General features: G+C 38.7%; 1 protein-coding gene across 20 annotated transcripts in view; it reads left to right on the top strand.

Moving 5' to 3' along the window:
* EPB41L2 (erythrocyte membrane protein band 4.1 like 2) overlaps positions 1–13,034 on the top strand; it is a 208,748-nt gene that overhangs the window by 142,488 nt on the left and 53,226 nt on the right. For all 20 annotated transcript variants that reach the window (XM_081296262.1, XM_081296273.1, XM_081296271.1 and 17 more), the window contains 2 exons: positions 2,555–2,707; positions 3,226–3,323. In XM_081296262.1, the coding sequence (XP_081152388.1) occupies positions 2,555–2,707; positions 3,226–3,323 (251 nt within the window). The remainder of the gene's footprint in view (positions 1–2,554; positions 2,708–3,225; positions 3,324–13,034) is intronic.

Genomic DNA, 13,034 nt, shown 5'->3' with positions numbered 1-13,034 from the left:
CATACTCTATTACAAGTATGATGGCGGTTTTTGCTAATGTAGTTAGTTAGGAGCAGAATGCTGTTAAAAAAAGTACTATTTGTATCATTTATTCATTCTGTTTATCATTTCTTAGACTCCTTTAATAATATTTGATAAGCATGATTTGTGACTCATGGAAGAGAATAGATGTAACAATTTAAAGGAACTTTTCATGTAGATTAAAGTTTTGTACTTTTCTAAAATATTTCTTGCTGCATTGAGATAAGATTTTGTTTCTTTTTTATTTTAAGAGTTCTTAATGGCACACTCAAGTTGGGATAAGTTGAAGAGTGTTGACTAGAGGATTCTTGACAAAGGGGAGTGGAAACCACAAGAGTGCTATTATAATCCTTCAGCTGTTAATAGCAACCGTCTTTTATATATATATTTTTTATTTGTGGTGCTGGAGATTGACCCCAGGGCCATTAATATGCTAGGCAAGCACTGTACCACTGAGCTATACCCTCAACCCAACAGCATCCTTCTTGACCCTGTAGGTCCAAAGGGGACGGGGCAAAGAGTGGTTACCAAAATCCAGAAGGAGTGATGTGTCTGGAGCAGGCTGTCTTTAGAGGAGCCCTCATAGAGGGACACAGCCAGCTTCATGTGACCACACAGGGAGAGGATCTGGTTATAAAATCCCAGACTTCCCTGATTTTGTGCAATAACTCATCAGATCCTGAATCTACTAGACATGGGATCCTATTGGTGTCCTTATGGAGAAGCTTCTTAAAGGAACAATGAGCAAGGCAGGGAGGTTGCTCCTTTTTATTCAGTCTTTTTTTTTTTTTTTTTTTTTTGACTTGGTTGCTGAGTGGTATAACTCAGATCTGGAGGATTTAGACATGCTTTTTTTCCTTTTCATTTTATTTCTTTTCTCTCTAATTTCTATTCACACAAATAATTACTGATCATTCTAAAACAATAAATAAAACAACCAAAAATCAACCCATTTACTTGAATATGGGTGGTGTTTATTTTTAAGCCAGATAAAATAGCTTCCTTGTCCTATCTGAAGATTGCTACAGAACAGACATAGCTTTGTTCAGTGTTTCAAATGAGGGTTGCTCCGGGTTGTGGTGAGAACATGCTATCTTAGGCCATCTCTCGCCTTGCTCCCTCTGGCCATGGACAGTGAAGTTTTTGGCAAACACATCCTTTGGGTCTGGGGTCAAGTAGCTTGGGCACCTGGGCCTAATTCACTGCAACTTTTTATGCTTTATTCCTAGAGAGAGTTATGGCTGCCATGGTAAGTACAAGTAAAGCATCATATAAATTAATTTCTTTTTTTTTTACAGTCTGTTCTATATGGTGGGGATAGGCTGGAGGTTAGCCAAGAAATAGCAATAAGGGAGGTAGGAGAGAATGTGTTTGGGACTAGATAGATAACCCACCTCTGTTCAGGTTGGTCTCACATAACTTTATTTTGTGCTTGTATATCAGTTTCAAGAGTCACAGCAGATAAAGAAATTACATCAGTTGCCTAGTACTATACTTTTATTTTAAAATATTTTCTAATATAAATTGTGTTTTATTCTTAGTATGAGAGTCAAAATGTTAAGCTTTTCATGAATTGGGATGTAGACTAAATATGATAATTGTCTCAGCTTTTTTTGTGAGAATTTGTTCCAACTTGTTAATGATTTCTGAAAATGTGAATACCTCTGAAAAATACATGCCAGTTTTACATATCTTGAATGTGATCCCCTTCAGGATAAACCGTGATGTGTGAATTTTGAATATTGTGCACATTAGATCTTCAGCACTACTTGAAATATGAGGAGACCGTTTTTCACTTTTGTCTGTTTTAAAAAAATCTTTCAGGCTCGAGATTATTTTACATTGTCATATATTTCAAATTAAAGATCTGGGGAAAAGAAGAAGTTCAAGAGTCTGCAGTCTTCTGAAATATGCTGGTCAAAGGATTGCTAAATGAGAACTGGATGCTGTCAGCACTTATAAGTTATTGAAAAATAGCTTGAAAGAATTCAGAGATTTCTGTTTCAATGCTGTCAGACTAGAGAAGTTTCTATGAGGGTTTGCTGTTTTGCCAAGTTTAGTCATAATTTTAACAGCTATTGGCTAGCATTATTCATCTGAGGTCAAGTTGAAAGTTGCCTAAAGTCAAATGGCTGAGCATACCTTAGGAAGGCCAACAGACTAACCTGAGGGCTGGAGTATCCTCCAGGGAACATATTATATCATCCGGATCTTCAAGATATCTAAAGCTACTTCTGTGTCCCTTCTTTCCTGTTAGCTCTTCATAGAGCTTGAGAATGTATGGATTAGGCCTTTTGAAGAATCCTGTGTTCTATAATCATGTTGTCATATTTCTTTGGCAAAGCAAACCTGAATCCTAAAGATGAAGATTAAAATATACATGTGTTCTGTTAATTTATGTACCTGCATAACATTTTAAATAGAAACCTGTTAAGTTGACATTCCTGATCATGGTTTGAGAGGGGCTAGTCAGCCCCCTGATCTGTATAACTATTGTAGTTCTAATTGTGGTCACATGAATTATGCTTGGCAGGACTCAGAAGGCGTGGACATCAAGCTAGGTGTGTGCGCTAATGGGCTCCTCATTTATAAAGATAGACTGAGAATCAATCGTTTTGCTTGGCCGAAGATCCTAAAAATTTCTTATAAGCGCAGTAACTTCTACATTAAAGTTAGGCCAGCAGAGGTAAGTAATGTCCTTGTCATATCGAATCAGTTGTCAGTGTTTCCTTTTACTAAAAGAGCTAAATAAATTATTTTTCACAAAGTCATGAGGATAAGAAATATTCTTTATTCTTCTATGGTAAAATGGTCAGGGCTTCTTGATAAATCTGTATAAGCATGTTCCTTTAGTTAAATGGATTCAACCACCATGTCTTGCACAGCAAGCAAAAGTAATATATGTCTGGCACATAGTAGGAACTCATTTATTCTTTTTGAATCAGTTAAGTGGTGGAGTAAATAGAAAGGTGGAAAAATGCATTTTAGTGGACATGAAGAATAGCAGTTTATGTGAGTAGTAGATACTTGCTTGTCATAGAAAATAGTATTGCAATCTATGAAAAATACATTTTGTCTATTATTTTAGATATATATGCCTTTCTGAAGAAGAATTCCTACAGAAACAGCTAAATCCATGTTTATCAGTAGCTTCTAGTCAGAGCTTAAGGAGATATGCTAATTCATTTTATGGATTTGTTCCAGCTGGAGCAGTTTGAGAGCACCATTGGGTTCAAACTGCCAAATCATCGGGCAGCAAAGAGGCTATGGAAAGTGTGTGTGGAGCATCATACTTTCTACAGGTAACTTAAAGAAGTCACTTTGGAATTGCTATTGGTGCCCTCCATGGATCAGGAAGTGGTAGTGGCTAGTATAGCAGATGCATTAACCCCTGCCTTAGGGTTCTTTGCTTTCCTTGGTGCCACATCTCATCTGTCACATATGGTCTATTCACCTGTCCTTTCTTTGCCTAAGGCTATGCTGTGATCTCTCTTTGCAGTTGCCCAAAACTTTGCCCTTTCCTTCCATAACCACCATACTACTCCCTGCCTGCTGCTGTTCATTCCGCTATCACTCATCTTAGGTTTAATTTAGATATTGTCATCAGCTCCCTCACTTCACCTCTTGCCCAAACCAGCCTACACTCTGTGGTCTGTCCCTTAGGCAATTTTTTCAAGAGTGCTATAACCTCTGCTCTCTTTCCATATCCAGTTTCCTAAGCTGGTACTGGATTAGTTCTGTGTACCCATTAATTCCCACCTTACTACTTCTGTACCTGTGCTGTTAAGTGCCATCTTAAGTTGAACAACTAGGGTGATACAAGGAGCTCTACATTATAACAGAACACACCTCTGTGGATCAATGCTATTACAGATAAATAATTTCTCACATTAGTTGGATCCTCAGTGCTCCTAAACAATCAGTCTTTTCTGCCTTTTGACATCCCAAATATTCCTATTCTTCTAGAGTCCCCAGGCTCACTTGCCTTTTCCCTCAGGTATTCCCCATTTTGTTGTGTGCTTAGAGTAGAAATTTAAGTCATGGGCACCTTTTCTTCTGCACTTTTTCTTGTAATTAGGAATTACTTCCCTTCCCTGCATTCATTGTTTTACTCCTTTCCTGTCCCAAGAAAAGGATAGTTATTCCTTTGCTTAAACCCTTATTTCATGCCTCACAAGAGGATCCCGCCAGGTAAATTTTTTACTTTCTAGTGGGTGCCTTTGACTTTGGCCAATGAATATGTTTATGTCTTGCTCTGTTAAGAACCAAAAAGTCCTCGGATGACCATCTTTAGTTTGTATCCTGCCTTCTTTTGTACTTTTCTTCAGCAGCAGATTTTTAACAAGTAGTTTGGTTACCTTCATTTCCTCCATTTTCTGTTACTGTGGTCTGCAGAACTGTGTATCTAGGCCCTTCATTTTAAAGATTTTTGCTATGGACTTAGGGTCTGATAAGATTCCACCACCTTCTGTCTTTGTAACTGGTTAGTTCCTCAACCTCTTTGTACTTCAATTTTATCTTCCACATGAGATGCTAATAATAGTAATATGTACTTATTGGATTGTTTTGAAATTCTAATGAGATTATACATGTGAAACAAACTAGGAACCATTTCAGGTGTATAATAATGTTTATCACTATCACCTTTGCCATCACCATCACTATCACTCTCATGCCATCATTATTAATTTGGTACCATAGTGTGCTATTTTTAAAAGTGAATTGTCAGTACAAACGACTCCTTCTTGAGGTTAAATTGAATAGATTTGTTTTCAAAACGGTTCTAATATACCCATGTTAGAGGAGAAATATAAATCATAAAATATCCTTGAATCACCTTGACTCAGTTACACTGATCATAGATAGCTTTGAAAAATTTGATTTCTCTTGGTAGCCATAACATTTCTCTCTGAGACCCATTGTTGAGAGCCACAGCCGAAGGGGCCCCAGCAAACTTTCAGACTGCCAGCTGATGATTGGCTCACAGCAGCCCCAGCAACATCTAGCTGATTGGCTCCTCTGCAATGATGCTTATTGGGCTGTTTCCCTGCCCTTTCAGACTGCCAGCTGATGATTGGCTCACAGCGGCCCCAGCAACATCTAGCTGATTGGCTCCTCTGGGGTGATGCTCATTGGGCTGTTTCCCTGCACTTTCAGACCACAGAGCTGCTCATTGGGGGACTTTTTTGGCTCCTCCCATGCGACCCAGCCAATCGGCCTCAAGAGCAGGAGGGTTGGGGGAGGTGGAGAAGCTGATGGTGGTTGAGAGAGAGGCTTGTGGGAAGCTGGTGGTGGCAGTTGGGCTCTGAGGGTTTTTCCTGAGGAGCTGTTTTGTTTGGCGTGTATGGTTCTAAAAATAAAGTTAGTTTCTTTTGACAAGTGGCTCCGAATTGTGCCCAGCCAGACTGTGGCATTTGGTGGCTTGCACGGGGGAGCGACTGAGGGTAAGTGATAAGGTAAACTGCTCGCCCCTGAGGGCAGGGCGAGAGGATGGGTAGCCATTTTAAGATTCCTCTTTTGTTTTGCTTCACTTTTGTTTTAAGTTGCCTGTCCCTGGAGATGAGTGAGACGGAAGAAAAACTGCTCACATCTGAGGAAAAACTATTTACATCTGAGGAACAGATAGGGAGAAAGGAGGGATGCACATGTCAGGAGGATAGAAAGGCTATAATGAATTTTTGTTGTTCCCTTTTTATTTCATTCTGTCTCGGTTCTGTTTGGTGTTATCTTGTTGGGTTGTATTATAGTAGAAATACGGGATCAGAAATTAGTGAAAAACAAACTGAAAGAGTGTTAAGTAAATTGTTAGAGGAAGGAGGTATCTCAGTAAAATCAAGAACAGTCAGGGCATACGTTGATACAATACAAAAATGTAGCCCATGGCTTTTTAAGGAGGAGTTGTTAAATATATCACAATGGAACCATCATGGTGAAGATTTAAAAATAATAGAAAAGAAAAGCCCAGGGACTCTGCCAGTTGGCATATTGCCATTGTGTACGTTCGTATCTGGTTTGCTTAGTCCAAAGACTTCAGTTCAGACAAAGATAGAGGAAGAAAGCTTAGAGCAGAAAAAGCCATCAGGGGGAAAGTTACAAAAGGAGACTACCACTAACAACTTTCTATCACCAGAGGACGTAAATGTCCAACTAACAAGGCCGCCTCCATATGCTGGGAGGCCCCCAACCCCCGCAGTTGATAGTTCGGATCCTGAGACAAGATCTCAAGTATTAACATGCCCTGTATTTGAGGTAGGAGGGCAGTGAATTCACCATGCTTTAAATTTCAAAACAGTGAAGCAGCTAAAAGAGGCTGTAACAACCTATGGTCCTTAAGCACCCTTCACTGTAAGCTTGGTCAAATCCATTAACAACTTGAACTTGACACCAGCAGATTGGGCTAATATTTGTAAAGCTGTGCTAAATGGAGGTCAATACCTGTTATGGAAGGTTGCCAATGAGGAATTTTGCAAGGAGATGGGTAGGCAAAATGCAGCAGCTGGTTATCCTCAGAGAAATCTAGATATGTTGTTAGGAAAGGGACCTTATGAGGATCAGCAACAACAAAATGCATATGATCCTGGCTTATATGCACAAATTGCTGTAGAGGCGGTTAGGGCATGGAAGACTTTACAAGGACATGGAGGTTTACAAGGTCAATTATCTAAGATAATACAAGGAGCTAATGAATCTTACGCTGAATTTGTAGATAGGCTTATTCAAACAGCTACCAGAGTTTTTGGGAATACAGAACAAGCAATGCCATTAATAAAACAACTGGCTTATGACCAAGTGAATCGTTGATGCAGAGAAATCATTAGACCATGGAAAAATGAAGATTTACACACATATATTAAATTACGTAGAAACATTAATGAACAAGAGCAAGTCGTGGCAGCTGCAGTAAAACTGGCTTTAGATGCCAGAGACATTAATGAACAAGCGCAAATTGTGGCAGCTGCAGTAAAACAGGTTTTAGATGCCAGGCCAAGAACATGCTACAATTGTGAACAAACAGGACATTTTAAAAGGAATTGCCCCATAGGAGGAGGGTTTAACAAAACTAGGTATCAAAGGAGTAGAATACCCGGTATTTGCCCACGATGCCATAGAGGGAGACATTGGGCTAATGAATGCCGTTCTCAAACCACCATAGAGGGTACTCCATTATCAAAAAACGAACCAGGTGTTTATCCACGATATCGTGGAGAAAGGCATCGGGCTCCGTTGCCAAAAAATGGACAGGGGGGCCCAATGCTCCGGGGCCCAAAACCACAAATATACGGAGCACTGGAGGAACCCAGCAACCCCATCAGGGTAGTGCCCAGGACACATTGTCCATCAGATCCCTCATCAGACAAACCAGAGGGAGTGCAGGGTTGGACATCTGCGCCTCTGCCAGAGCAGTACTAACTCCAGAGATGGGAGTTCAAATCATTCCCACAGGGGTAAAAGGACCTCTTCCCAAAGGAACAGTAGGCTTATTATTGGGTTGCAGCTCTTCTACTCTAAAAGGACTTATGATAAGTCCTGGGGTAATTGATCCCGATTATGAAGGTGAAATAAAAATTATAGCCAGTTCTCCAAAGGGTATATCAGTAATTTCACCAGGAGATAGAATAGCACAGTTACTAATAATACCCAGCCTACATGATAAATTTTCCAGTCGTACTGTAGAAAGAGGTTCCAGGGGATTAGGCTCCACAGGTGTAGATTGGGCTATGCTTTCTTTAAATTTAGATTCTTGCCTCATGCTAAAACTAAATATTCAAGGACATGAATTTAATGGGCTACTGGATACAGGTGCAGACCTTAGCATCACCTCTCGTCAAGAATGGCCAAAACATTGGCCATTACAACAAGCCACTCAAACGCTTCGAGGCCTAGGAGTGGCGACTAATCCCCATAGAAGTGCAATGGTATTAGATTGGAAGGATCCTGAAGGATGTGAAGGAACTATACAGCCATATGTATTGGATCATCTTCCCGTAAATTTATGGGGACGAGATGTCCTAGATCAATTAGGTTTGACATTAACAAATAACATCAACCAAAATGCACCCACTATTATGACTAGACAAGGTTGTAGGAAAGGAAAAAGATTAGAAAAACAACAACAAGGTGTAGCAGCACCAATACAAATAGATCAAGGAACAGACAGACATGGGTTGGATTTTTAGAAAGGGCCACTGAGACAATAAAAATTACTTGGAAATCAGACAGACCAGTATGGGTTCCTCAGTGGCCCCTGACTAAAGAAAAGATACAAGCAGCCCATCACCTGGTCAAACAACAATTAGTGGAAGGACATATACAACCTTCTGTATCTCCCCATAATACTCCCATTTTTTGTCATCAAAAAGAAATCTGGTAAATGGAGATTATTGCAAGATTTAAGAGCCATTAATAATGAGGTGGTTATTATGGGACCTGCTCAATCGGGGATTCCTCAATTGTCTGCTTTGCAAAAACTTGGTATGTTTTAGTTATAGATATTAAAGATTTTTTTTTTCAATTCCAATTCATCCTGAGGATAGTCCACGTTTTGCATTTACTATCCCTGCACTGAATCATGAAGGTCCTGATCAGAGATATGAATGGAAAGTACTCCCTCAAGGGATGGCTAACAGCCCAACTATGTGTCAAATTTATGTTAACAAAGTAATCCAGCCACTTAGAAATCAAAATCCTGAACTACAAATATTTCACTATATGGATGATGTATTATTAGCCCACAAAGCTAAAAACACATTGCTAGAATGTTATGCCACACTTACAAACTTATTAAAAAATTATAATCTAGAGATAGCAATAGATAAAGTATAATTAAATTTTCCAATTAATTATTTAGGAGTTCTATTATCCTCAACCATGGTCCGTCCACCAAAAATTCAAATACAAGTAGATCAACTCAAATCACTTAACAACTTTCAAAAGTTATTGGGAGACATAAATTGGATAAGGCCTTATCTAGGCATACCAACAGGAGAGTTGGGACCTTTATTTGGTATCCTAAAAGGTCCATCAGATCCAAATTCACCCCGAATGTTAACACCTGAAGCAAGAAAGGCATTAAAAGTCATTGAAACATATATGGAAAATATGCATTTGGATAGAATTGATATAAGTTTGCCTTTATTATTTATTGTACTACCAACAAAAAATATTCCTACAGGAGTATTTTGGCAAGAAGGTCCATTATTATGGATACATTTATCTTATTCTCCTAACAAATTGATGAGTTAGCTAATGAGTTAAATACTTGGGCAATAATCATGTGCAAATCTATTGTTTCATTTGATAACCACTTACCATCTAATCCTTTATTGTCTTTTTGGTCATCGCATCCTGTAATTTTTCCAAAAATGACAAGGAAAACACCTATTATGAATGCTCCAAATATATTCACTGATGGGTCAAATAATGGTACATCAGCAATAGTTACACCTGATCAAACTTTTACATTTTTAGTACCCAAACAATCAGCTCAAAAGGTAGAGCTTAATGCAGTATTACAAGCTTTTGTGATGTTTAAAGATTCTGTATTTAATTTATTTTCCAATAGTCAGTATATAGTTAATGCTATAGTATCCCTTGAAGATGCTGGTAGGATTTCCCCTTCCTCTACTGTTTTCTCTTTGTTTTCCACTATACAGAGTTTAATCTGGGACAGAAAAGATCCATTCTTTATAGGACATATCAGGGCACATACAGGATTGCCTGGAGGCCTTAGTTTGGGCAGTGATTTAGCAGATAAAACTACACATGACATACATATTTTCTCTACACTAGAAGACGCTATAAGTTTTCATAAAAGGTTCCATGTCAATGCTAATACTTTACAAAAGTGTTTTAAAATAACTAAGGAACAAGCTAGACAAATAATAAAACAATGTCAAAATTGTGTGACCTTTTTACCACAAGTTAATCTTGGAGTCAATCCTAGAGGATTGATACCTAACCATATTTGGCAGATGGACGTCACACACTTGCCAGAATTTGGAAAATTAAAATATTTGCATGTTACAGTTGATACTTCTTCTGGATTTTTGATGGGCTCCCTTCATGCCGGAGAAAATACTAAAGATGTTATAGCTCTTTGCTTACAAAATTTTGCCACTGTGGGCGTTCCAAAACAGTTAAAAACAGATAATGCCCCTGGTTATACTTCTACCTCTTTTAAACAATTTTGCTCAACATTTGGCATTACTCATATAACAGGAATCCCATACAATCCACAAGGACAAGGCATAGTTGAAAGAGCTCATCAAACTATTAAAATGTACTTATTAAAGCAAAAAGAAGGAATTGGGAAGGGGTATATATTCCCCAAAGATAAACTTAAAATAACCCTTTTTACTCTAAACTTTTAAATTTGGATTCATCAGAGCTTGGTGCTGATAACGCCAAGGTCGTGGGTTCGTTCCCCGTAAAGGCCACCAAATGCCGCAGTCTGGCTAGGCACAATTCAGGAGTCACTTGTCAAAAGTATACTGGACCGGTAGTCAATGACGGGTAAGATCCAGTTGCAATGGTACCAACCTAAGACAGGAGGCTGACGCCTTGAGGTCAGCTTATCCGATAACAGATAAGAACCATATGTACTATTGGACAACCTAAAGCAGGCACGGTCCCTAAGCCACATGCTTGTTGTTTAAACAGAGAGGGGGAGATGTTGAGAGCCACAGCCGAAGGGGCCCCAGCAAACTTTCAGACTGCTAGCTGATGATTGGTTCACAGCAGCCCCAGCAACATCTAGCTGATTGGCTCCTCTGCGGTGATGCTTATTGGGCTTTTTCCCCGCCCTTTCAGACTGCCAGCTGATGATTGGCTCACAGCGGCCCCAGCAACATCTAGCTCATTGGCTCCTCTGGGGTGATGCTCATTGGGCTGTTTCCCTGCACTTTCAGACCACAGAGCTGCTCATTGGGGGACTTTTTGGCTCTGCCCACGCGACCCAGCCAATCGGCCTCAAGAGCAGGAGGATTGGGGGAGGTGGAGAAGCTGATGGTGGTTGAGAGAGAGCCTTGTGGGAAGCCGGTGGTGGCAGTTGGGCTCTGAGGGTTTTTCCTGAGGAGCTGTTTTGTTTGGCGTGTGTGGTTCTAAAAATAAAGTTAGTTTCTTTTGACAAGTGGCTCCTGAATTGTGCCCAGCCAGACTGCGGCAACCCATGAGCCACTCATATAAAGCCAGTATAAAACTTTGTGTCATATAAGTCTAGAATGGACAGATAGCAGTCTTCCCTATAATGATAAAAGCAATAATCCTTTTAGAAATGACAAGTGCTAACATTCTTTCCTTGAGCATTTATAATTGTCAGACACATAATCCATTGCTTTATATTGCAGCAACTCATTTGTTCCTCACCACAGCAGAAGGAAACTGATGCTCAGAGGCAGGTAGCAGCAGGCGCCCAAGCAGAGTTGGGGGCCTGGCTCTCTGACTCCAAGTCACACATTCCTCATTCTGCTCTCTTCTCCCTCTCATATGGTTCTAGCAGGAGCTTTTGTTAGCCCTGCAAAAACCTCAGAGTCCCTCCATCTTTTTGACTAATAAGTCACCGACTCCATTCTAAAAGTAGACTGATTCATGCCTACAAACTTTTAAGGTAATGGTTAACAGAAGTATTTTTATATTTATAAATCTTCATAATGCTTCTAAAGCTATATAAAACAATGTATCTTAACATAGAAAGGGCAAATCATAATGTGTCTGCTGAGTGCTTTAAAATAGATCAGGTTATTATGTTGTTTTAGTTTATTATAAAAGATGCATTTTTTTAGAAAATTATAAGCCTTATGGATTGAAGCTATTAAAAAATAAACTGATCTTTCTATTCATTGATGGTCAACCAGACTAATATTAGTGAAACAAAGATGTAAACATAAGGTTGCTACCATTGCTTGAACGTTTTATAGAGCCTGTCACTATTCTAAGTGCTACATAGGGATTCATTTTTTTAATCTTTACTACACATTTTATAGGGCAAGTGCTATTATTTTCTCTTAACAGAAGTTAAGAAGGATACCCATGGCTATGTAGGTAGTAACGTATGGAGATGGAATTCAAGCCCCAGGCACTGTGGCTCCTGGTGTTCATATGTGTATATGCTGTGCCATGCTACCCATTTACATCTGCAGTGAATGTGTCTTCCTGTCTTTTTCTCCCCCAATGCTTTTGTTGTTGTTCTATATGTATGTGAACAAGAAATAAGCATGAAGTTCTTGTAGCTGGATATTAAATTGCCTTTTAAACTTGGCATCATATAACCAGAATAATCTCAAGCATATTAGTGCCACCAGTTTCACCAGAGAGCTTTATGGAAACCTATGCACTAATCATGATTAACTTTAGTAATTTATATGTGGCTTTTCTTAAAATGTTCCTTTATTTTCCATCCAGGGGTAAACACTAATGATGTTTATAATGGCAGGGTGTTATAAAACTAAATTGGTAATATTCTTTTTGAGCAGTGAAATATGTAAAGGTTGAGTTCCTTTTTGACACATCATTACTTACATCATCTTGCCCAAGGTCTTTAATACTCTGCAAAAGTTTGCAGCTTTATATTCTTGAAAGTGAATAGTCAATGTCTTTAATAGTTTTGATGTTATTCTTGTGAAGATAGGGTCCCATTACAACACTGATGGACATAATTAAGTATTCTTGAAGTGATAGTATTAAAATATTTTGTTACTTTGCCTATATTTTCTTTCAAAATGTATTTACTTCTGACTTCAGTCATGAAAAAGTTCTTTCAGAGAAAGATAACAAATGCTTTTGTTAAATCCTTTTGTTTTGACATTTCTTTCCATATAATTGTATCCTAATTACTCAAGACTTCATTCTTGGAAAGTAATCTGTAAGCTAATGCTTTGTATATGTGGCTACCAGTGCTGGTTAAAAAAGATAGTATTTCATCCCTATTTGAAATAAAAGTTCATCTAATTATGATTTTCCTTCTTTTGTATTATGATACATATTTTTCTTATATTTCTTGGAGATATTGTGTTATG

This window comes from Spermophilus citellus (assembly GCF_964194105.1).
Source record: "Spermophilus citellus genome assembly, chromosome: 5".
Lineage (NCBI taxonomy): Eukaryota > Metazoa > Chordata > Mammalia > Rodentia > Sciuridae > Spermophilus > Spermophilus citellus.
This window is presented reverse-complemented; position numbering and strand designations above follow the sequence as displayed.